General features: G+C 33.0%; 1 protein-coding gene across 2 annotated transcripts in view; it reads left to right on the forward strand.

The window, feature by feature from the left end:
* Nucleotides 1-24,963, forward strand: part of VWDE (von Willebrand factor D and EGF domains) — a 67,926-nt gene extending 42,963 nt beyond the window's left edge. For both annotated transcript variants that reach the window (XM_069462075.1, XM_069462076.1), the window contains 13 exons: nucleotides 1,746-1,996; nucleotides 2,923-3,142; nucleotides 7,342-7,482; nucleotides 12,111-12,206; nucleotides 12,289-12,384; nucleotides 13,411-13,506; nucleotides 14,072-14,167; nucleotides 15,425-15,520; nucleotides 18,623-18,718; nucleotides 18,813-18,908; nucleotides 19,672-19,767; nucleotides 21,958-22,061; nucleotides 24,649-24,963. In XM_069462075.1, the coding sequence (XP_069318176.1) occupies nucleotides 1,746-1,996; nucleotides 2,923-3,142; nucleotides 7,342-7,482; nucleotides 12,111-12,206; nucleotides 12,289-12,384; nucleotides 13,411-13,506; nucleotides 14,072-14,167; nucleotides 15,425-15,520; nucleotides 18,623-18,718; nucleotides 18,813-18,908; nucleotides 19,672-19,767; nucleotides 21,958-22,061; nucleotides 24,649-24,663 (1,499 nt within the window). In that variant the 3' untranslated portion in view covers nucleotides 24,664-24,963. The remainder of the gene's footprint in view (nucleotides 1-1,745; nucleotides 1,997-2,922; nucleotides 3,143-7,341; nucleotides 7,483-12,110; nucleotides 12,207-12,288; nucleotides 12,385-13,410; nucleotides 13,507-14,071; nucleotides 14,168-15,424; nucleotides 15,521-18,622; nucleotides 18,719-18,812; nucleotides 18,909-19,671; nucleotides 19,768-21,957; nucleotides 22,062-24,648) is intronic.
* The last annotated feature ends 881 nt before the right edge of the window (nucleotides 24,964-25,844 follow it).

Genomic DNA, 25,844 nt, shown 5'->3' on the forward strand with positions numbered 1-25,844 from the left:
GAATGAACTCTGTGTTTAATTTAGCATCTCTTCTAACCGTTTAATTCACTTTGCTAGAAGAAAATATAAGGTAGAAAGATTTTATGTATACATATATATATAATTTCTGTGATTATACTGCAATAAGATGTGGGATATTTATTTCAATATTTGATAAGAAAAGAAAATGTGAATTATTAATGGAAGAAATGGGAATTGTGAATTCAGTTACACATAATTTCCTATGTTTAGCCTTACCTCTGTTCAGTTTTGCAACAAGGCATTTAACCATTTAAGCTCCAAAGGCTGTGGGTTCATTATCTGTTAAATAAGGTATCTGGACTTGATAATCTATAAAATGCCTTTCAGAACTACCATTCTGTGATGTGATGAGTATAATATTGGGTACAGATAACTTGGGATAGTTTGTTCCTCAAAAAAAATCCCAAATTATAATCATGTACCATATAACTTCTTCACTTTCCTAAACACATCTGTGTACAATTCCTTATGAGTGTCTAAGTTCTCTTTCCTCATGGGGAGATCAGGCATTATTAGATACAATAGGGCACAATTATTCCCTGACCTTATGTAATTTTATCTAAGGGAGTCATAAAACTTTGTATTTGTTCAGTGCTTTGGAATATCCAATACATGTTATTGGAAGTGCAAATTTCATTACTGTGTTAGACCATTTGCCAGATGATTCATTGCTTTGGTACAAGACTATTGTGTGGACAATATTGTGTGAAGACAATGGAAATTTGAGGAAAAATTTAGTGCAAGAGATAGGACAAACAAATATAATTTCCGAATTGGTGCCTGTTTTATAATTACTATGGTAACAACTAATTCGTTATAGATTTATAGTGTTTAAAGACATAAGTAATCTTAAAAATATCATCTGTTTCAAATTCCTTGTATGAGGATGAGGAAATTAAGATCAATAAATTAGGCTGTTTGTGTAAGGATATACAGGGACGGAACGGGAACCAGAACTACGGTCTCTTGGCGTCAGTGTTTTGTTAATGCAAGAAGAGAGTTTGTGCCCAGTACAGTGTAATGAGCCTACTCATTCCATCTGTGAAGCCAGTAGGCTAGGGCGGTGGACATTTTAAAATATAAGACAATATAAAAAAAAGTCTTAAATTGTTTCATGGGCATAAAGAGAATTCTACCTGTCTTCTGAAATAGCCACTTTTCTAGTGTGTCAGCTCGGCCACTAGAAGGACCTCCGAGGAGTAGAGGATGGGGATGATTAGTGGCTCCCACTTATTACAACTGGGGAGGTAAGTACAGCAAGGAACGTTCAGGGGACCCATGCAGTCATGGGTAGTAAGGGTGCAATAGAGAACCAGAGGTTTAGAGGGAGAAGGTGAGGCTGAATGGAACAGAGTGCAAAGGAAGGACAGTGAGAGAGAGCAAGCAGCGAGGTGGTCAACACCAAGATGTAATCTAAGACGGGAGGAGCTGTATCCAGTCTGGGCAGTGCACATGTAGTTATAGATTCTATGCTGTATTCAAAGTGCTTTCACAGTCTCAGAGCAAAGCCTGAGGTCTTACACCTATCAGTTCCTTTACATTTTCTAAGAATGGAATTGAATTTATTCAGAATGTTAGAAGAAAAAAAAAAAAAGGAAAGCAGCTAATAGAACTTTTAGCAGAACTCAGTCTTTATCAAAACGCCTGCCTCTGTGGGAGCTCTTAGGATCATACTTCTTTTCTTTTCTGCGCAGGTACAAAGTTAAGTGTTTTCTCTGTTACAGACAACCAACCCCCAGTGATTCAAACACCGCAAGACAAATTACAGACATTTTATGGGGAAAACTTTGAATACCAGTTCATGGCCTTTGATCCAGAAGGTTCTGACATCCGTTTTATGTTGGACTGTGGTCCTGAAGGAGCAAGTGTTTCCTCTGCAGGACTTTTGATGTGGAAATCAGAGTCAGAAACTCCCCAGCAATTCACTCTACACCTTCAGGATGACTGCGGTGCTGAAACTAGAGTCACGATTGAGGTAATGTTGGAGGATATAAGTTTTACTCAATAGTTTAGCAACTTTATAAACTTTATTTTAACTTTAAAATGAAAATCTTATTCTTAATTTTAAGAGCAATGATGTTATTAAACATTGCATGGGAAGGAAATTAAATTGCGAAACCTTTGACTATTCTTTGTAAGAATTTAAAACCTCAGAGAGAGTCTTAAGCCCAGAAGTATGAATCTAAATTAATAATTGCTACACTGTTTTATTCTGCACTTAGCTATAACAAGGATGAAGAAATTTAATTCCACCTCTGTGAAAGATCTGTGATTAATCTAAGCTTGATAATTTTACCCTTTTCCTTCAGGTGAAAGAATCTCAGATGTGGAATTAAAAATCAAGATTATAAATATGATTTAAAATAACTAATTGGCAACTATAATTCTTTACTGACTTTTCTTTTGGTTATGTCAGTCATGAGCATTTAATATTTATAAACTGTTTTTGTGCCCTTTATTCACTTCAAACTTGGGACACACTTCCACCCAGAAGCAATATTATAAAGAGCAACTGTATTCTATGACCTGTTAACATAGTAATTCAAGGGATTATATGCTCTCTAAATTTGGGGATAACCCAGGTAACTAACTGCTTTCCAATTTAATGATTTTTTTTTCAGATATTCTGCTTGCATTATAGAAATTGATCACCTTGTAATATCTTTAGAAATGTTATCCCTAGCATTCATATTGTGGCTATGCTCTTGATAGTGGACATAATTGTCTTATTAAACTATTTTTTGAATATTATTCTATATTAAATAAAAATATATATAGTAAATATATATAATTTGGTTATACTTATAAGTAAACATACATGCCTAGCATGATTTGGGGGGTATAAACTGAAGATGATTTTATTGAAAAATAAAGCATTTGCATTTTTTTTTTTCTTGGTAGGTGACTGTGAAGCCTTGTGATTGCTTGAATGGTGGATCCTGTGTGTCTGATATGAAATTTCCTCCAGGGAGTGGAATGTACCTGTGTATCTGCTTGCCTGGGTTCCAGGGCAGTCTTTGCGAAGTGGATGTCAGTGGGTGCCAGTCAAACCCCTGTGGCCTTGGAAAATGTATTAGTGGTTTTCACAGTTATTCCTGTGATTGTCCACCTGAGCTCAAAGGTAAGTTTTCATTCATAATGAACTAAATTAGAACATGAACAAATTAGAAAGGAAAGCTCCTTTAAACACTCATCTACAGATTACTCAAGCAAATGTATGGTCCTAAAGATTTGAATACACATTTAAAAAATTTTAGTAGAAGTTTTCACAAATATAGTTGCTATCCATATCCCTTGTTTTGTTGATTGTAAATTACTTACATATATTATTGAAATTTTGCCAATTTTTATAAGTATAATAGCAATACAGGAACCTGCAAAGCAGGTAGGCTACCTACATTTGGTAGGTAGAAATATGTTTAATTGTATTATTATTGAAATGTGATATGTTATAATAAAGAAATTATGCCACGGAAAATACAAAAATCATCACTCAAGAGAAATGTTGTTGATAATTCATTAACTTAGAAATATCATTTTATAAATTAGAGTGAAATCAAATGAGATGTTAGCATATTCACTAACTCATTAATTGTCCTAAAATGTCTGATTCCAGAAATAAGTATGACTAACCTTTAATTTCCTAAGGCTTTTTAAAAAACTAATACCAATATTTTTAAAGTTAAATAGATATAAATATTAAGCAAGTAAATATGCAGTTATTGAGATGATATTTTCTTGAAGATGCCTATTTTAACATTACAGAAGAACTAAGCAAAATATTTATGTGTCTTCTGATTTTCTTCAGTATTTTAAAACAAAAATTTATCATTTGGAACTGTGAATATAGATATCTCTTTTCTACTGTGCTATAGACTATATTTGAAAAAATTCAAATGTTGATTGCTTCATGAATTTTAGTATAATAAGGGCTACCATCTATATATGAATTTACTCTTTCAAATAAGTTGTTAAGCATTTCAGAGGGCACCAATTTATCTCAAAAAATTGAGGAAAGACTGACTTTCCTAACATGTTATAGAATTTTCTCAAATTTTCAGAGCCAATGCAATAACTGGACTAAACAATTTGTCCTTAATCTAAGCAGGAAACCATTCTAATAATTTTTATAAATCATTGAGTTTTTAAACAAAGTACAAATTACTGCTATAATGTAACTTTTTGCCTTAAATGATAAAAGAGTTCTTAAATAATCTTATCTATAAGAAAATTCTTATATACTTAAAGGGTCTGGTTTAATATTAAATGAAATCTGATTAATGACTTTCTATTTGATTATGCAGTAAATTTTAAAAACAGCACACTTCTTTCCCCATAATTCATGAAAACTCTTTGGGGGTAAGGAGGATATACATAAAGAGTAGATGTCACATAATGAGAAGTCAAACAATGTTTTTCAAATTAAATAATTTGAACTTGATCTATATTTTGTCTAGGCAAAAATTGCCAGGAAGATGTTGATGAGTGTGAATCCAAGCCTTGCTTTGCAGGAGTAGAGTGCCTGAATACCTTTGGCTCCTATCATTGTGGTTCATGTCCAACGGGATTTTATGGTGATGGAAAAATATGTCATGGTAAAAGTCCCTACTTTCTGCTATGAGACTTTTTTTTTGCTATATTTAATTAATTTAAATCACACAGTTCCATTCTGTCTGTTACTCATTCATTTATTCATTATATATGTATTAAGGGTAATACACTGAACTAGGTGCAGAGGATGCAAAAATATATAAGGCATGTCCTCTGACTTAAGTTATTTAGAGTATAATATAGGGAATATGATTACTAATTGCATAGTACAATAAGGTGTTCTCTGTCTTTTGATAGAAGTTCCTAGAGGAATACTACACAGGGAATCATGTCTACCTGGAAGAATAATAAAAATAATAAAAAACTTTAAAAGGGAAATGTCTAGACTATACTAGATACATGAGAAGAGAGAGAAAGGCATTCCAGGCAGAAGGAACATCATGAGCAAAGAAAGGTACAGAGGCAAGTAACATCACAGCACCCCTTGGGCACTATGAAGAGTTCGGTGTGCCTGTAGTATAGGAGGTCAGGGGAGCTGCTACAAGAGTTGAAGCTAGAGAGATAGCCAGCAGGAAGACCACTGAAAAGCCGTTGGGGAGTCCCTTAAAGTTTTGAAGTAAGAAAGCAACATGATAAAGTTTACATTTGAGAAAAAGTTTATTTAAGGAGTAGTGTCTGGAGAACGGACCACTGTGGGTAAGAAACTGTATAAATATGAAGGTAGAAAGAAGAGTTAAGACAATATTCCAGATATACAGGAAAAAAAAGATAAAAAATAGACTGGTCAAAGATGAGGTGGTAATGATGAAAGAGATACTAAAGAAGGAAGTTGATAGTACTTGGTCAGTGATTGGGATTAGTATAGTGAGGCAGAGAGATTCATTAAGTTTTAGGTGTTTGATTTTAGGTAATCAATGTGTAGAACGATCATTTATATTACTATGGACTGACTGAACTGTTCTCCCCAACCCCAATTCATATATTGAAGCCTTAACTCCCAGTGTGGTTGTATTTGGAGTAAGGAAGTAATTAAGGTTAAATGAGATTATAAGGGTAGAGCTCAGATGCAATAGGATTAATGTCCTTATATGAGAAGACACCAGATCAATCTCCCCCCCGCCCCCGCCTCTCTCTCTCTCTGCCATATGAGAACATATCAAGAAAGTAGTGGCTACCTGTAAGCTAGGAAGCGAGCCCTCACCAAAAACTGAATTGGCTGGCACCTTGATGTTGGAATTTCCAGTCTCCAGAATGGTAAAAAATAAATTTCTGTTGTTTAAGCCTCCCAGTTTGTGGTATTTTGGTGTGGCAGCCCAAGCTGACTAAGACATACATGCAACAAAAAGGAAGAAGTTGTTTTGGAGGGGAATGATAATGAATTCAGTTTGCATACATAAAAACTGAGGGGACTGTGGAATAACCGTGTGGAGTTCAGGAAGGAGGATTAAGTTGAAGATATAATTCTTAGGGTCATCAGTGAGGGGATGGAATTGTGCAGGGAGAACACTTAGATTTAGAGGAAAGTGGCCAAAAAGAATTGGCAGACTTCAACATTTTAAAAGATTAAAAGAGAAAAGTCAGTCATAGAAGGCAGTGTCAAAGATCCATATCTTTGGTATAATTAAGTGAATGGGACCCTATTTTGATGAAAAATATGTATTAATGATAGAATATCATCTTATGCTTCAAACTGGGGTGGGCTTGTCTAGCACTGGAGGTCACAGACACCAGCAACACTGTGCAGGATGGTAGGGGCAATTCCCTACTGTTGCAGTGACTGACATTTTCCCCTCAATATATCATTCCTCAAAGTCACACCTTCCACTCTTTGCACTGAAGTGATCTATTGATAAAATATTTCTATTCAAAACAAAGAGGCCCATTCCATCAATAAAACGTTTATCAAGTGGAATTTAACAGGGAAGCAAGTTGAATCAAATCCTGTTACACATGAGTGACTAATATATTCAACATTGTTGGTCATTTGTGTATTGTGGGACGATGCCTATTAATACGAAAGAATTGGTTGTTGGTGGCATTTACTTAGTTTTACTGGAGGCACCAGCATTGATGAATATAAAAATAAATAAAGCACAGTTCTTATTGCTGAGGTTATTGCTAACTAGTGGGGGAAAGAGACATATAAGAATCAAAAGCATGAAGGGCAAAGTTCTGTGGGAGAAACCCAGATGGATGAAATGGATTGGGTGGGTGAATGGGACTGAAGAGAGGTGTACTAGCTTGAGCTGCCATAACAGAATACCACAGCACGGGTGGCTTAAACAACATAAATTTATTTTCTTACAGTTCTGAAGGCTGGAAGTTCAAGATCAATGTGCTGATAGGATTGGTTTCTGGTGAGACCTCTCTTCCTAGCTTGCAGATGGCTGCCTTCTCATTGGGTTTTGCCTCTGTATGTGTGCTCTCCTGGTGTCTCTTCCTCTTCTTATAAAGACACAAATCCTATCGGATTAGGGTGCCACTCTTATGACTTCACATAATCTTAATTACCTCCTTAAGGACTCTATCTCTGAATACAATCACATTTAGGGCTAGGCCTTTAATGTGTGAATTTGGGAGGTGGGTTGGGGGTTGGGGGGGCAGGGGCAAAACTCATTCCATACCAGAAAGGTTTGCTGAAGAGATAACATTAAAGCTAGTTCTTTAATTTGCAGAGTCTAATCCAAGTGGCATTTTTATCATATATTCTTATTCACAGTGCTTTGGTTTTATAATAGTTTGATCTGTTTTTCATGTACTTATTTACAGTTGAAACAGAGGTTTTAAATGAATTTACTACACAAGCAGTGGTTCTCACAAGGTCTGACAGAAGTGTAATTAAGGAGGAGGATGATAAAAATGCCAGACAGAGAGAGAGGCACGTTAAGCTAACAAACAGAAACGCCTTCAGTGAGTAATAATCATAGTTAAAATCTAATGACAAATAATACCTCCCATTTGTTTTCCAGGAGATCAACATATTTATTCCTCAGATATTTTTTTAGAAAGATCACCTGAAGATCATATAATGAAATTTAAATTTATTCTTTTTCTTGCTAATTTATTGAATTTTCTGGCTTATATTCTAGAAAAATGTGTTCATATTATATAATGAACAAAGCATCATTTAAGTTGAGTTCAAAAAAACTTATGCTTGGAGGTGACCATTTCAAACTTACATTCTATAAATCCCTGAAAATTGGTCATCCAGTATCTGTTCAAATCCTAAAATGATAAGAAATTCATTATTTAACAGCCCTTTCTCTTTTCATAGTGCTTTCTTATAATGCTCATTTTATTCAATAACATTCAATGATTGCCTTCATAAAGTTCTTGCACATTTCACATTAGCTTTCTTTATGCCTTTGTATTCTGTAATATCAGCGGTTATTGTGAATGAGTTATCTTCCAAGATATCAGCATTGATTCCTGGAATAGAGGAAAGCTGTCTTGATTTTAATATTCTTTATGTCACCTTACTGAATATTCTGATTTATACTATTTTTTATAGCGTATTCTCTTTCTTGATTTTATCAGCAGACAATAATATGTTTTACAGATAGTGAGTTTTATCTCCTATTCTTATTTTCTTTATTATCTTAATATTAAGTGAGATTTAGTCTATACTTATAATATGCCAGCACTAGGCAAACATTTTTTTTTGCATATCATCTCATTTAATCCTCATAATAGCTATTTACAGTAACGGTTATTATTTCCATTTTACAAATATTTAAACAGAAGCATAGATGAGTTAGGTAATCTGTTCAGATTTATGAAGTTTTAAATTACAGAAGAGAGATTTGAGCCTGAGTAATGTAACCACAGAGCCCAGGCTCTCAAATTTATCCTTTCACTGTAATGGTTCGGACCTCCAGTACAAAGCCAATAGTGATGGGAGAGCTTTTTTTCTTAATGGGTTTAAAGGAAATTCTTCTCATGTTTCACCATTGACTACGACGTCACTGTAGTTTCTGCTAGATACTCTTCATCCAGTTAAGGGATTTTCCTTTTATTTGCTGCTTTTTCAGAATTCTCTTTAGTTTTAAATCAGGAGAGGATTTTAAATGATATAATTATTTGTAATATAATAATATAATGCTTTTTTAGCATCATTTATTACTTGCCATAATTTCAGTTAACAAAATTTCCTTAGACTAAATTTTTCAGAATATTTTTAATCAAGAATTGATGCATGAAATTATATTTTGGAATTATTTTATATTTTTTCTTCATTAATTATTCTATGTATAATATCATACAGTTATTTTAATAGAGATACAAGTTTAATCCTCTTGTATTATTCCATAATTACAATGCTGCATTTGGTTTGTTAGTGTTTCATTTAAATTTTTTATATAACTTCATAAATAATATTGACTACAGGATTTTGCCACTCTGATCAAATGTTTGTAAAACTTATCATCTCTTTTTGTGCGTTGGAACATTTTTTAAAATACTTTTTCCTTAATTATTTAGTAAAATTTTTCTATTAGAGTATCTGTCCTAGCGTCATTTTGGGGAGTAATTTTAGATTGTTTTTCTATTTCTATTGACTTTTCTATCTCTTCCTGAGTCTATTTAATTAATTACACAGAAGTATTAAAATTTTATGTAATCAAATAAATGTATCTTAAATCTTTATTTATAACTTCTGCTTACAAGGATCTTTCAACTTCTAAGTTATGCGTATGAACTCTTAGATTTTCTTTCAGAATATTTATTTTATTTCTTACATTTAGATTTTAATCCATCTGAAATTTGTTACTTTATGATGTGAGGCAGACACCCAACACATTTTTTCTTCCCAGATAAATAGCAGTTATGTTGTATCATTTATAAAATAAATCACATTGAATTTAAATATCATTTTTTATTTATTAAATTCCTATATATAGTGAGATGTATTTCTGAGCTTTCTGTTATATTTTTATTGTTTAATAGTCCTTTTCTATGGAAATAATACATTTTTGTCTTGATCAGCAAGGCTTTATAGTACATTTTAATATCTGTAAGGCAAATGTCCTTTCATAATTCTTATATTTTTTAATTTTTAGATATCTCTTATATTAATAGCTCCTGTCTTCTCCTTTCCAGGCAAAATTACTTACTCACTCTTCTGTGTTCATGTAGACTTCATTTCATAGTTGTCATAGTTGTCACTTCCTAGTGTCAGAGATTGTCATAATGAGTTGATCAGATGTCTGTATCTTTGACAAATACTCTTGAATTGTTCAAGGACAGGGACTCTGCTTTCCTTTGCTTTTAGGCTAATGTGTATTAAGTGATTAAAAAATGTTTGTTGGCTATTTCTAAATCTTAATAAAATTATTAATTATTGTTCCTTAACTTTAATGCTATTTAATGTTATCTGTTAACTTGTGTATCCAAATAGATCGAAAGCATGAGTAGTGTCATGACTTACTACTGCGTGGCTCCTAGTATAGTCTTAGACATATTGCAGACACTGAGTGAAGGAATAAATTACTTAATGCCAAATATTATGTGTAGAACAGAATATTAATAAATGTTATTGATTAATATTTCTATTTCTTTTTTGGCTGCTTAGATATAAACCTTCAGCCACCATCAACGGAGCATTCACTAATTGGTACAAGCTTTACCTACAGTACTGCTGCTACTATCAAACAGTTCTTGAACACAACCAACATCTCCAGCTTGTCACTGAAATCAGTTACAACTAAAATGGATAATTCAAAGAAGGCTATTTCCCATCAGATACCAGGTTTTGAACATGTGGATCAAACTCTCAGTACCAATCTCAGCCTGGATGAGATGGAATTTCCTATGAAGAACAGTAGTTCTTTAAGCACTAACTCAAACAGCTCCCATGGTGAAGTGAAGAATGTTGTCCAGAACACCATCCAAACAGAGATAGGAGAATATAATTATCAAAATAACAGTTCTTCCCAAGGTTACATACTGCATAAAGATGAGTTTGCATCATTGGTTACTAAAGCGGTCACTATTTTGCCAGAAGAGTTTGCATCAACCAAAATATCACCTTGTACTGAATCATCTTGTTTCTTTGGTGTCTCCTGCATGCCAACCTCAGATGGTCATTTCAAATGTGGACGCTGCCCCTTTGGGTATTATGGAGATGGTATCAACTGCAGAGGTAGTATGACAGTCTTCAGAAGATACACACAAAACTATCTAGTTCAAGTTTAAGAATTTCGAAGATATGGTTTTCTATTTACTAATTTCTATTTATCTCACTTAGTTCACTCACTTCCATTTATTTAATTTATTATTTATGTATACTATAGTCTCATCCCATTTTGAAAAAAACAAAAGTGGCTTTTCTGAGTTATTCTTTAAAATAATGTAATATATATAGTATTGTAACTATAAAATATATATTATAAATACATTTCAGTACCTACTGTACTCCAGGGTCTGTAGAAACATTCTGTATTAATTATGTCATATAATCCACATGAACTCCACATATTGAGTGTTATTTTTCCTACTTTACAGATAAGAAAGCAGAGCTTTAGAGGACTAACTGACATTCCTGGCATTAAGCAGCTAAGGAGATAAAGATGTGACTATAAATCTGATTAACATTGTTGTCTGGGTTCTTTTCAGCTCACAGTGGGCATTTAGCAATTCAAATTACTAATTCTGGCATATACACTTATTTGCATTAACTTGGTTCTCTGTAGTTCGTCTAGCTTTTTTGAGATTAAAACAAGTTGTATATTACTTTAAGTTTTAAAAGTATTGTTTCTATCTTTTCACAATTATTAGCATTGTTTTCTCTGATGCAAATCCTATTTTTGGCTATGACAGCATAGAAGTTGTTTTTGTATTATTGTTTTGTTATTGTTGTTTTGTTTGTGTTTTGGTTTATTTGAGACCAAACTTAAACAAGAGGGCTACAGGCGTGTTCCAGTATTCTCAGTATAACTTAGATGAAAAAAGAAAAAAAAAATTCTTTTTTTCTGTAGAAATAATAATAACAACCCTCAACACCTACATGTTTATATTATAAAACTCCTTATATTAGCAAATAAAACAAAACAATTTCACGCATTTTCATTACCTCAGGAAGTGTCAAATGCCAAATAGAATATATCAGGTAGAGAAGCTTAAAGAAAACAAACTTCTTAGTTTGTGATGTATTCTTAGCATCTTGCTCATCGAAATTCTGATTATCCCTGTCATTCACCAACATTGATCTGATTGGTATCTAAAATTTCATTGCCTTCTGAAAAAAGACTATAAATCCATGTATAGGTAGCAGCTATCTCCAACATCAAGTTCTGCTATGGAAGTAATTATTACATACAGTACTTCTTTCTTACCCTATTAATCATTTTCCTCAGTCATTTTAGCCATAAAACAAATGTAAAGGAAAACAATATAATTTTTTGTGTATACATAGTGGTGGTTGTTTAATAGCAGTATCAAAATGTTCAAATTTCAGAGAATTTTACTTTTATTATAACAGTCTATGGGCAATATGTATATACTGTATCAACAATTCAGACCTTTTTCCTTGATTTTTGCAGCCATTTGTAGACACCCATGTGGAAAAAACAGCCAGTGTGTTGCCCCAAACATATGCAAATGTAAACCTGGTTACATTGGTTCTAACTGCCAGACGGGTAGGTACATCACTCATTAGTTTACATAATGAATTTTATTTGGCAATTGATATTTCTAAAACCTAGGCTTTATTTTATACAGCTACATGTCACCCTGATTGCAAAAACCTTGGAAGATGTATTAAGCCTAACATTTGTGAATGTCCTCCAGGACATCGTGGAGCAATCTGTGAAGAAGGTGATAATGCAAATAAAAAATCAACTACTGGGGCTAAAATTCATTATTTTCTTTAAAATTATTTTAAAGTATAATTCAGTTTTACTCTGTATATACTAATATATATTTATTAATGCTGATGCAGGAGTCTATTTTTAATACTTATTATTACTAAAAATAATTTGAGGATTTTAAAAACTTAAATTTCTCAAATCAGAGATCTGAAGAGCACTAGCTTATTTGTTGTTAGTAAAATTGTCTTCCAAAATCACTTTTTTGAGATTTAGTTACAAGGTACCATATCTCTACAAGTATTCAAGCAAAAGACATTTAATTATTGAATGACTTATCAAACATGGTTCCAAAGAAGTGTTAAATGCCAAATATTTAGAAGATATAAGGTAGTAATAAGAAACCTAAAAAGTGATTTTTAAAAATACATCAATAACCATATAATTGCATTGTTTTTGTTGAAATTATTTTTAAGTGATGAATTTATGAAATTGCATTTCCTAAAGTGCATGATATTTTAAAGAAATAAATTTGTTGTTTATCTTTAAAATAGTATTTTAAAAGAATGTATTTTTGTAGATGGTACATATTAATATAATTATGAATAAACTGAAAGCCATATTAAATGCTTTTATGACTAAGCAAGCTACAAATTAACACATTAAATTTATGTTGAACTAACAAGTATTCAATATCAATTGCATATAAAAATAACTATGCAAATATAGAAATATTCTATTTATAGGGCAGGAGTATATATGTTCAAGTCTCACTTTCCAGTAGAAGCCTAAGGTCATATATTTTGGTCCAGTTAACCAAAAGTCTTACAAATCAAAACATGATAATGATTTATGAGTGTTTTCAGAATGTGAATTCATATAATCTATCCCACAGAACTAAATTTCATAGTAAAAGAGAACTGAGTTCATTATAAATTGCTCTTAGAACAAGGTTTTGTTGTGTCTGTGCTTCATAAATATAAACTGACGTTTTTTAAATTAAGAGCTGATTTAATAACATAATCTGTGTCTGCAGAACATTGTAACCCACCTTGTCGACATGGTGGCACGTGCTTGGCTGGCAATCTCTGCACTTGTCCTTATGGTTTTGTAGGACCAAGATGTGAGACAAGTAAGCAAACCTCTCCTGCAGTCTGAAACAATGAAATTGCTCCTTTGAATAGTCAATGGCTTTGATGCTATATGCAAAGAACCCAAACCCTAAGTAAAGAACACACATGCATGATATATGATAATGGTACCATCTTGCATAACACTGGGAACAGCCATGGTGGCCAATACTAACATAAAGAAGTTTGTTCCCTGAAGTAACTATTCCCTTGACACTATCCATGAACTTTCTTTGAGATAATAGGAATTCAAATTTGTTAAATTGCATATAAATTGCTCATTTATGTCTATGATTGCTTTTATCAGTAACTAATAATTTTCCCAAATAGCCAAATCTTTTTTACCACTCAGCTCAATGGTTTTCTACTTTCCCCATTTCTGTTAGCCAAAAAATAATTGCAATGATCAAGGAGCATTTAAAGCCAAAGTATAAATTATGTTTTATTTTTCTCTGTGATCTTAATTATTAGCAGATGTGATTGGCAGTTATGAGCTAGCTAAGTAACAGCGAACAATATGACCATTCCAGCCTAATTTACTTTTCTTTTATGTTTATCCTATGGTAGTGGTTTGTAACAGGCACTGTGAAAATGGAGGTGCATGTCTTACACCTAATGTTTGCCAGTGCAAGCCTGGCTGGTACGGACCCACCTGTGGTACAGGTAAAATCAGAAATATTTTCAATGAACATGTGAAAGGAAATTTAAAAATGTGCCAATGTCTTGAATAGTTGCACCTAAGAAACATAAAACTGATGAACCAAGACAGATAAGAAGTTATTATTTCAGACAGACTTAAAACTCATCTTCATTCTTTTTCTTTTTATATTGGGCCATACAGTATCTTAGAGCTTTACCGTTATCCTATCTGATACTTTTTTTGTGTGTGTTTATGTTTTCCTCATCCACCTATCTTATGGTGGAGAGAAATATATCTGTGTTGTGTCTTTTAGGTTTAGTTTTAAGTTTTTGATCACAACACAGACAGACATTCTATTTCGTTAAACATCTAAGCAATCGTGAGTTAAGTGGACACCCATCATGTTATTCCAGTAATTTATCACAGTATTAGGCTTGCTTCTTTGGCAGCAGTGTTTGCAATTATCTGTTTAATCTAATCCATTATGATATAATGACTTTTCTCAATGAAAGTTTAATTCAGTGTTTATAGCTTGTTAACTATGTGTAGAGCATGATGCAAAGGGAAACAAAGATCAATTTGATTTTTGCCCTGATTTTAAATAGCATATTGTTAGTAATGGGGACATGGGATATAATTATTAAAAAAAAAGAGAATGATACAAATTGGGCTATGATAAGTAATGTAACTGAAGCACAGTTTCTCAGAAGCAGAGAGCATAGAAATTAATTCTGGCAAGTGGAGTTGGGAACACAAGATTGGTAGCAGACCTGGGTGAATGGGTAAAATCTAAGGTAAAAAATGGAATTGGGAGTAGCTTTCAAAGCAAAACAAAGGTAAAGGAACAAGAACAAAGAATTTTTTTGAGTGTGCTAGGACTAGAGGGCACTGTTCCTATTTTAACTGGGAAGGAGATAAAGAGGTGTGCATGAACACGTATAGTTGAGCAGATTACAAACCATCCTGTTACCACTGTTGAATTGTTTTCTCTTAACTTGTAATCATTTCTTTGGGCTTACTGAAGGCATCCTGAATTCTAATCATAGCCTCCACAGTCTCAGCTTAGTATTATTTGTAAACTTAATGAACACACTTTCAAAGCAATTATCCAGTTATTTCATTTCTCTTATGTTTGGCAAAGTCTAATTAATTATGCGTTATGGGTTTTACTTGCAGTAAAAATAAAATATTTCATTATGTGCCATTTTGTATGTCTGTGCAGCTTTCATTTTTTAAATAATAAAACTTTTATGGTCTCTTCCCCTCCTGCTGTTCATTAGCTTTGTGTGACCCTGTTTGCCTCAATGGTGGTTCCTGTAATAAGCCAAACATTTGCCTCTGTCCAAATGGATTCTTTGGTGCACAGTGTCAGAATGGTAATTATTCTTCCTTTGTGAGTAAAAAGGGCAAATGCAAAGTTAAACATCAACTGAGCTCTGAGTAAACATGAGACAAGTTTCAAAGGGGAAGATGCTATTTATTTTTTCCTCAATTCTTGTGATGTTGCATATATGCCCATCAAATGACCAGTTCATACAAATATATCAGAATTATTATATAAATGGTTATGTTTATTCAGTATACATTAGGCTCACAACCTTGGTGCTTATCTATGCAGTTTTGTAGGATTGAGTTATGAAAAAAAATAAACAAAATTCTCTTGCAGTCTATTTTAATGAAGCGGTGTCATTTTTTTTTTTTTTTTTTTTTTTTTTGCTTCATAGCAAAAATGTTACATTTATGGTGAATCTACTGTCCACTACTATCCCATGATCTCTCTTCACTTTAGTGCCATTTAATATTTATAAAGAGTCACCTATGCACAGTACTATGAGAGAGGATATGGGGACATAAAGATGCATCATTTTCCCCCTTCATGGCCCATTATTTTAACATCTTTCTTCATATAGTTAATGTTACAGGTTTTTTTTTTTTCAGAATAATGGGAATGTCTTGAGGGTGGGATTGTAGGTATAAATTAATGTCAATACATAAAATTCAAAGTGCATTTTCTGCATCTTCATTTTTTTTAGTTTACACAAAATGTAGGATAGATTTTTAGTGTAGAACATGTCAGAATATCTCCATAATTTAATTCCTAAAATTCATATTTTCCTTGGCATGATACACTAATTTTCAATTCTATTTTTTTATTTGGATGTTGGCTAGAATTCTTAGGATGAACCTAAAGCAGAGAAGAAATCATCATCCTAACACAGGCTGTATCGGCATAGAGAATGAGTTCCTCTAATTCAGACTTCCTTTGAGGGAACAGTTTTCAAAATGGAAAGAAGTAAAGACTAAGTTAAGACAAATCTTGAAACTAGCAGATTATGGCTAAACCGAAGCTGAAGAGGTATAGGTGTAGTTATGAGTGGAGAACGTAGGGAGGGAAATGAAAAGGTTACCTTTGATATGCTAGTTACGGTAGATGTGAGACATAGTAAGAAAAATTCTTCCCTGAAAAAAAAAAAAAATATATATATATATGCCAACTGGGTAACTGGATAAACAAGGGAATCTCTAAACTATTGACTTGAACTAAAAATTATTTATTGAATATATGTCATGTTATAAGAGCTCAGGAAACATGTTAAACATGTTATTGTGATAGAAAGAGAGCAGGGTTTGGAATTAGCTAGGCTCTACAACTTCCCAGCTGGCATGGGCTTTGAAAATTTATTTAAAGTCTCCAGGTGTCAGACTTTCTGGCTTTCAAGTATGATCTAGATAGTTGCTGTGAGGTGTAATTCTTATTAGATCATATCCCCTTGGTAGCTCAAATGGTAGGAAGGGAAGATGGCACACATATAGAAAGTGATTGAATAAAATTAGGCAGAATATGGTTTAAAGTAAATATTAGGAACATGTACTGTGTGTGCTGTAGAATTTCAAATGAGGAAGACAGAAATTGAGCTAGTAACATCACAAAAGAGTTAAACTATTCTATTAATTAGCAAAGCTTAAAATGTGTGGCTGAAGAGATGTTCAAATATACCTTCCAGTTTCCTTAACCCCTTGAATTCCACACAGAAGTTGAGCACCAATTGCTTGGCTAACTTTGGGGTTTGGTAGGAGAGCCATCAGAGGGCTATAGAATTTCATAAATATATGTGGATTATGGATTTTTTCATAAACCTCCTCTTCCTAATGTGGAAGGAATTATAGGTGGACAGAGCCAAGCCTGTATATATCATTTTAATTATATGTGCTTGTTTGTAAAAATGCAGTATTTATCTCTATACTCAAGTCTTCGTGATTATTACTTAACAATTTCATAAACAATTTATAGGCATTTCCTATGGTGTTTTGTAGTGGAAAGAATACATTTTTCTTAATAAATAGAAATAATCTTATAAAGGATAAGGAACAGAAAATGTAAGAGCATTTCTTCACTCATAAAAAGTACCAATACAATGCCAGAGAAAGAATGGTAGACTCAAGCATGAAACAGAAAAGGCTTAGCCTAAAATAGAGGAAACTATGCATTTGCTAAGAGCATTCAGTTATATTGTTTTTACACTTAAAGTGCTACATTATTTCCATTTAGAATTCCATTTGAAATCAGTGGAATTTTTCTTACAGTGTTAGGAACTACAAAAAGCACCCAGTAAAGATGAATCTAATTCAAACTGGGAGTCAATCTACAGCAGTCCTGTTACCAAAACCAGTTAATGTGAAATGATTTTTAAAATATAGACTAAAATCCATTTCATTATCACTTAGGGAGAAATTAAATTTAAAAATTTCCAGACACGTTTGCCTGTGTATCATTGGTTAAAAACTGCATTTAATTTCCATATCTGGAAGAAGCATGATATAAGAATAATCCTCTCATAAAAAATAATACTAACCTCTGAATTTCATGGAAAAGAATCATATGTATAGAAGATACTATTAAAATATGTTTGAAATTATCTAACAAGTATTCCTAACAAAGCCAAAGATTTATTGTTAAAAAGATTTTTGCCAGGCATTCACAGGAATAAGGCACATATAAAGCTCTGCCTTCATGACCTCAGTAGGTACGCAAAAGTTAATTTAAAAATATTTTTTAAATATCTTATGACACATTGATGAAATTTTTCTAATTTCCACAAGAACTGGTCCATTCTTCTTTTGAGCTAAGGTTTGATTTATTTTCTTGGTTTTGTCCAGATCATTTCACGCTTCATTGTATGGTGAAACATAAGTTAAGGTTCCTAATCTATCCACTATGGTACCAAAGACTCAATTTGTTATGAACACTTCACCAATACATTTCAAATTGTGCTAACCCACTAGCAGATTTTAGCTATAAGCATTGTATTTTATGATTTGGAAAGGACAGTTTTAAATTACTTGCAGTAGTGATCTTTTATTTAAATAGCACATTCCTCTGCTTTAAGTCCCCATAAATAATAAGCACATGATGCAATGTATAATATGTAATAACTGAATATGTGATATTCACAGATTGCTGCCATGTGTTCTTTTAGCTTTCTGTCACCCTCCCTGTAAGAATGGTGGCCACTGCATGAGAAATAATGTGTGCATCTGTCGTGAAGGATACACTGGCAGGAGATGCCAAAAAAGTAAGATACCACTAAATGTATTTGCTAACTACAGGTAAAGCAGACACAAAACCATTGCTGTTTAAGGGCTGATCTTTCATGTTTTTACCTTAAGGCATCTGTGATCCTATGTGCATAAATGGAGGAAAATGTGTGGGACCAAACATTTGCTCTTGTCCTTCTGGTTGGAGTGGGAAACGATGCAACACACGTAAGAGGAGTACTCTTATTAATAAAATGCTAAAGCTTACGTCTTTCATGGGAACATAAAGCAGAGTTTAAAAGAGCATTTTTCTTGGTTTTGCTTGCATGTTTGTTTTTTATTTTTGCTTAATTACTTCTTCTTTAGGAGATATCTTTTTGAAATTGAAAGAGTAAAAGGCAAAGTCCTCTGAACTCATTCTTTCAGGTTAGCAGAAGAGGATATATTAGATTTTTTAGTTTTTCTACTACACTTGCCAGGATAAATAACAAGTTCTTAAGTATCCTAATTTGAAGTAGGGATCAGGGGAAGATTTTAAAAAATTACTGATTCCTTGGCCCCACCTCAAAGCAACCAGTTCAGACCTTTCCAAGATGGTATGCCCGTGCCTTTCAATCTGGTTAGTTTTTGGATGATGGCGGCTCTCATCATTCAAATGTTTCATTTTTTTTTTCCTTTCTATAAATTATTTAAAATTAGCAGCTATTATAGTGTTTTTATCAAAGTGAAAAATGAGAAGCAATGTAAATGTCCAACAACTGGGGAAAAGTTAAATCAAACAATGGGACATTATATAACCTTTAAAAGCACATTTGCCAAGAATGTGTAGAGACGTTAGAAAATTTTCTTCATAAAATGTTAAGGGAAAATATCCTTTAATCACTAACTTTTAGCTGTTTCACTTTTTTTTCCTTAATGAAAATTTTTGTGATTTATGATAGTTTTTGACTGGTAACTAAAAGTTTTAACTTGTTTCTATTTCTGTTGGCAGCTATCTGCTTTCAGAAATGTAAGAATGGTGGTGAATGCATTGCTCCCAACATATGCCTTTGTCCTTCTGGCTGGGAAGGAGTGCAGTGTCAAATACGTAAGCCTGCAGGATTTCTTTCCTATTATATGTTCTGAATCTGAGCCTCTTACAATAAGAAAAGTATAGCTTTAGGAGAAATCCATAAGGAAAAAAAATTCTAGCAACATAATCATTTAAAAACTGGTTTTAGAAATAAAAAGAAAACTTAGTCAATTTTATATCCATCTAAAAGAAGAAAGTATGGTATAATGTATTAATATTTTGTGGGGCATAGATACTTTCAAATTATACTCTGTGGGTTACCAGTAAAGTTCCCTCAGGTGGGCCAAAGAAAGTTTTAACATACAGAAGTTTAAATAGTATTTCATATTATAAGATAAATACATATTTATCATGGAAAGTCTTAGGAAATATGAAAAAATTGTAAAAAATGTAAAAAAATTAATTATTTCAAATTTCACCATCCAGAATTAAATTCTGTTGCTTTTTTAGTATTTTAGTATATTTCCATCCAGTTTTAGACATAAATCTCTATATAGATGAACTTTTGGGGTATAGAGGAAGAGCAAATTTTATGCAATTTTGAAATTTTTATGAAAAATTGAAGTGACATGTTAATTAACAAAAATCAACCTAACAGGAAAAAATTAGAAATCCCCTCAAAATATTTTCAATGATAATTAATTATATAATTGCAAATCTAGTGACCCAGTGTATTGTACACTGAAGTTACACAGTGATATTATGAGCATTCATTTTTACTAGAAATATGTGTCCTACATTTCAGTGTCTCATGAACCAAACTGTTGTTTTGATTCATCAGAAATTTTGCATATAATTTTTGTGACTCTTAGATGTTATTTTATTAGTAATTTATAATTGTAATTTATACATCTTTTATCCTAGAAAAATATATCAAAGTATTAAGTGCCGGTATTTACACAAGAAAAGTGTGCTCAGAAATTAGTAATTCTGATTGGAAGTTATATGTGATAAAATGGTAGGAAAATAGAGCTAGCAACCTCAACTTGGGCTGCTCATTCTGGAGTGAGGTCTATGTGGACCATGAGAGAGAATGATGAGAAGATGTTAAAAGCACGTTAACGTGGAAATATGCTCCAATGATTGTAGATTGAGAGTATCTGAAACTGTGTACCCTGTTTTTCACTCTACAGCACTTTTATGTGAATTGGAAAAAAAATCACCCTTTTTCAACATGCTTTATTTCCAACCATCTATTGAGAAATTGTCAATACAATGATTTTTTTTTTTTTAAACAAGATGCGTTACTGCCATCTGCTGGAAATAAATATTCAAATCTATGCTATCTTTGATGTGAATGGTGCTTCTTTAGCTGTGGAGCCCTTGTGCATCACACAACCTGCCCAACTGTATATAGCAGCACTAATGAAAACATTCCCTGTCAATGTTTTATTTATACCAAAACCATATTAATCTTGAATTGTGTAAGCTTTCAATATGAATATTGAAGCAGTACCTTGCCAATGAAAAATAACTGTATTATATTAACATATAATTTTATAGTATGCTCATTTTCACTCAGTATTACTTAAAAGCATTTACATGTCCCTTAAAAACATAATTCTAAGCAATATATTAAGTCCCATAATATGAATACTATAATTCCCTTGACCTCTCCCTGTATGTTGAGCACTTTAGTTATCTACTAATTATTAAGTATTATAAGTATTTTCTCTCTATAGGTAAATGATAGATAATAAATAGATAGATATTGAGATAGATATAGGTATTTTTTAATTGCCTTAAGAGAGATTTCAAGGAAGAAATTTCTAGTAAAGACAACGGGAATATCTTTAAAAAGTTTCCAATAGAGTTGTTTGATATTAAACTTCCAATGGAATTATAGTACAAAAAAATGTCAATTTTTCTTTATAAACACTACCTTCTGTTACAGATTTGAACTCTTCTTAAAAAAATAAGATATACTTCAAGTACTTTAAAATATAGCCAATGAAATTTTTGTTTCCTTTAATAATATTTTTATAGAATTGTAAAAAAGTGTTGTTTGGGTTTTGAGTGCTTCGTTTTTTTGATGTGTGTTGTGTTCTGAAAGATGGGAGTGCACAGATTAGATCTATCCATAGATGGTTATTCTTCTGACTACATTAATATCCAATCACCAGATAGCTTCAGACCACTGTAATAGAATATGGCACAAGCATTCTGTGTCAAAAGACAGTCATTGTAAAAATTTGTGTATTGCAGCAATCTGCAAACAAAAGTGTCTTTACGGAGGCCGATGTGTACTTCCCAATGTGTGTTCTTGCCGCACTGAATATACTGGAGCCAAATGTGAAAAGAAAATACAGGTATTTTAAATTTTAAAGAGAAAATAAATACTAGATATTAACATCTGCATATCTCTGAGACTTAGTAATTGACTTTTATTAATGTTCTATTTTCTTTTATTTCCAAAATAAAAAACATATCAGCATTCATTGTTTGCCTCTAAAACTAAAAATAGTACCATTTTAGTGCTACTTAATATTATAGAATTATTTTATTATATAAAATTTTGATGTACACTTAAGAAATTTTAGTGTACAGATACAACTGTCCAGTGTGATGCAGTATTTTATGACACAGGAGGTGAGACAGCAAATATTCCACAATGTGGATTTAAGACATCACTAATTTATATTTTGGCCAAAAGACTATCCTCATATCTCAAAAAATTCACCAGTTTTAAATAACTGAATCACTACTTTATTGACTCGAGGGGTGGCCCTCAACGTTTTCAGTGGGCCATATACCACTAAAGCCTTGTCTGTTCTCATTCATTTTCCCAAAATGAATTCTTTCTCTTCAATTGCTCTCTACTAAAATCTACTCCCTGGAAGGCAATACAAAACTCTTGACATCTTTAGAATTAGGATTTATTTGTAATTCAGAAATCAAGGAACCAAAGGAAGAATAGAAGCTTTCTTGGAGTTTCTGAAACTGTCCCATACTTGTTAAGGCCAATAAATAGATATAAGATATCTATTTAAAAAGTTTCGATGATCCTATTTCTGCATATAAGATTAAACTGCATTTTGTTTGGTCTCTCATCTGAAATTGCCAAATACCAACAGCCCAGATATTTTTTCAGTCCTAATTCCTACACATACCAGGGTAGCTCTAATGGTGACATATGCATACACAGACACAAAATGCAGCAGACTTCTTAAATATTTCTTGAAATTAATCTGTAGGAGTTTTAATACAAAAAGTAATTATATGCTATTTGACACTTCAGAAGACCTAAGGGCCATGAATATCAAAGTATGCTGGAGTACTATAATTTGAAAAATGATAAGAAATTTTCTTCTTAAAGCTTAATACTGGATCAGTCTGGCTTAGAGGCAAAGTGGATGTGTGCACATTTTTCTCCTAACACTGGTGTCATCCTGGAAGGATATGGGCCACATTATAAATATAACACCATCATAATAGGGCTATGGTTTGAAAACTGGAAAGAAGAATTTATTGAGTACTTATTTGATTAGATATTTTTGAGAAAAATAAAAAATAAAAGCTTGAGTTTCCCTGGGTTTGAAGCCACCCTAAGGGTATATTATTTTATTTAATTTTGTTTGAGATTTTTATGGCACAGAAAACCCTATGACCTCCAAAACTTTTCAACTCCACTTTCTATTAAACTAGGTTCCTTCTCTATATTCTATTTTTACATATTTATTTGCCATCTGAATCCTTCCTTACATGATCAATAGCAGATCATCTTCATTCCCATAAATGTTGCTTCTGAGACTGCATCTAGAATCACACTAAGGAAAAAAAGAACAGAAACGCAGGAAGGAAACGGGGGGAAGAGACTGGCTCGAGGACCACACGTGCTGCTATACTGTAACCTGCTCTCCCAAGTTCTTAACAGTTCTCAGTCAGACTTTATTCTGTTGATCACTGGTGCCATGGTTTTTACTTGTTTTTGATATTTCTTTGACTCCTAAACACAGAATACAAAATTTCTCTTTAGCAGGAAAAAAAGCAACCACCAGCCATGGGTATTCACAGAACCTTCTCTAAGACCTTCCCTTGTTCCCCTCTCCCCCTCCCTCCTCAAAGGAGAGTTCAGGCCGGCTAATCACCTCCTGGCTTTTCTTCATCTTCTTCTTGAGGTGGAGTGAAAAAAAGAAATGGAGGATTCTGATTGGATTGCTAGAATTTCAATGGAAAAGGCAGAGAATTACTGGCTAGAGACAAAAGACACAGAGAAAGGGGAAAATGAGCAAGGGAAGAAGGAGGTGCTAAAGAGGTCTGGTTGATAAAAGTCTTTGAGAAGCATCATAACCTGCTGCTAGCTGTTGGGTGCACTTACCATTGACCCTGCCACTTGCTGGCTGTGTGTCCTTGGGCAAATTATTTAACCCCTCTGAGCCTCAGTTTCCTCGTCTGTAATATGGTGCTAATAGTAGCAGCTAAGCATAGAGTTACTGTAAGGTTTAAATTTGTTAATACATATGAAATATCTAGAATAGTGCCTGGCACATAGCAAGCAATAGGCAAGAATTTATGATTGTTACATTGAATGGAGGAATAGAGAGAAAAGGAGAAGGAAAATGATGGGGAAAGAAAGGAGAGAAATGTTGTGATGCGTTGTGAATATCAATGGTCTTTTCCTGAAGAAAAAATTAATTGGTTTTATTGGGCTTGGATGTTTCTTAAAAATAACCCTTTGCCAAGATGGGGTCACATACCATGCAGGCTCCATTTGGGTCCCAACTGCTTTAACCTTTAAATATGATCTTGGTTAGATGTTATGAAAACAGTGCTGAGTCTTGTGGCAAACAAAACCAAAACAACTTTACGACAGAGGGAAAGAGGCAGCAAATAATGAGTAAGGGTTAAAGGACTTTCTACTATTTATTGAAACTTGATTTCCCTCTTCTACCATAGATAAAACACCGTTGAGTAACATCAAGGATATGAATCACAAGCCTATATCTTAAGAACTGAAACTTTTTATTCAGAAATGTTGAAGATATCTCTGGAAGTTTATTTGAACATCATTTAAAAAAATGTTTTAAAGACCAAATAAACTAATAAAAGATATAATGATCTTAGTGCTGTCATTGTTACAGAAGAACAAAGAAGAAATCTAGGTAATCTAAATTTGATTTTGAGATGTTTGCTATTTACCTATTGAGATGTTGTATCTGATATTCCAGCCATTCACAATATTTAATAAACTGAATATTTTCTCTATCCTAACTGTGACTATGTCTGCATCACCAAGAGTCAGTCAACACAACAGAAGCCACTTGATGTCTACCAGAAATACAGTGTTTAATGCAGAATCGGGAGCTCGCAGGATAGTTGGATGAGGGTAGGGAGGTAGAGGTCAGGAAAGCAGCCACTGAAGATTGGAGGGGTTGATGCTGAAGATGTCAGTATAAAGCACCAAGCAGGTAGTTTTTGGAAGCTTTCCTGGAGCTGCTGTAATATTTGGGAATCTTCACAAACTACCACCAACTGTCTCAGGCAAAATGAGTTATTCTCTAAAATTTGTTGGAAAGCCACTGTGAATCTTTTATCTATCCAAGCATCTAGCTACAAACACCTCTGAAAAAACAATGGCTTCCTCTTCATTTCCATCTTCCAACTCTCAGGCAAATTCTTCACATTGGCAAACTCTTACCCAGAACCGCACAGAGAAGGGGATTCTGAAAAATGTAAAATGTAGCTTCCAGCCTTAGAAAAAAGTGGCAGTGGTGTCCTGGGGCCAACAATGATCTGACATAAGACATGCTAAAAGGGCTGCATCTTATTGCTTTTGACTGTATTCCAGAGATCAAACCATTACTTTTTACTGATAAAAACATCATATTTAGTTCTGTAGGTTTTTCCCAACCAGTTTTTCTATTGCTCTGGCCTATACTATTCCTGGGCAAGAGGGGAGAAATGAATATTTTTGGTAATGTTAATAGGTAATACACATATAATTGAAAGATTTGTCTCAGAGATGCAGATAATTGCAAGTTTCCTAGGGTTACAACGCCTCCTTTTTCCTACTCTCTCATATTTCACCTCAAACATTTCATTTGGGATTTAAAAAGCACTTTATTTAATTTGAACATACCCATCTGAAATGA

Source organism: Eulemur rufifrons, chromosome 29 (assembly GCF_041146395.1).
Source record: "Eulemur rufifrons isolate Redbay chromosome 29, OSU_ERuf_1, whole genome shotgun sequence".
Taxonomy (NCBI): domain Eukaryota; kingdom Metazoa; phylum Chordata; class Mammalia; order Primates; family Lemuridae; genus Eulemur; species Eulemur rufifrons.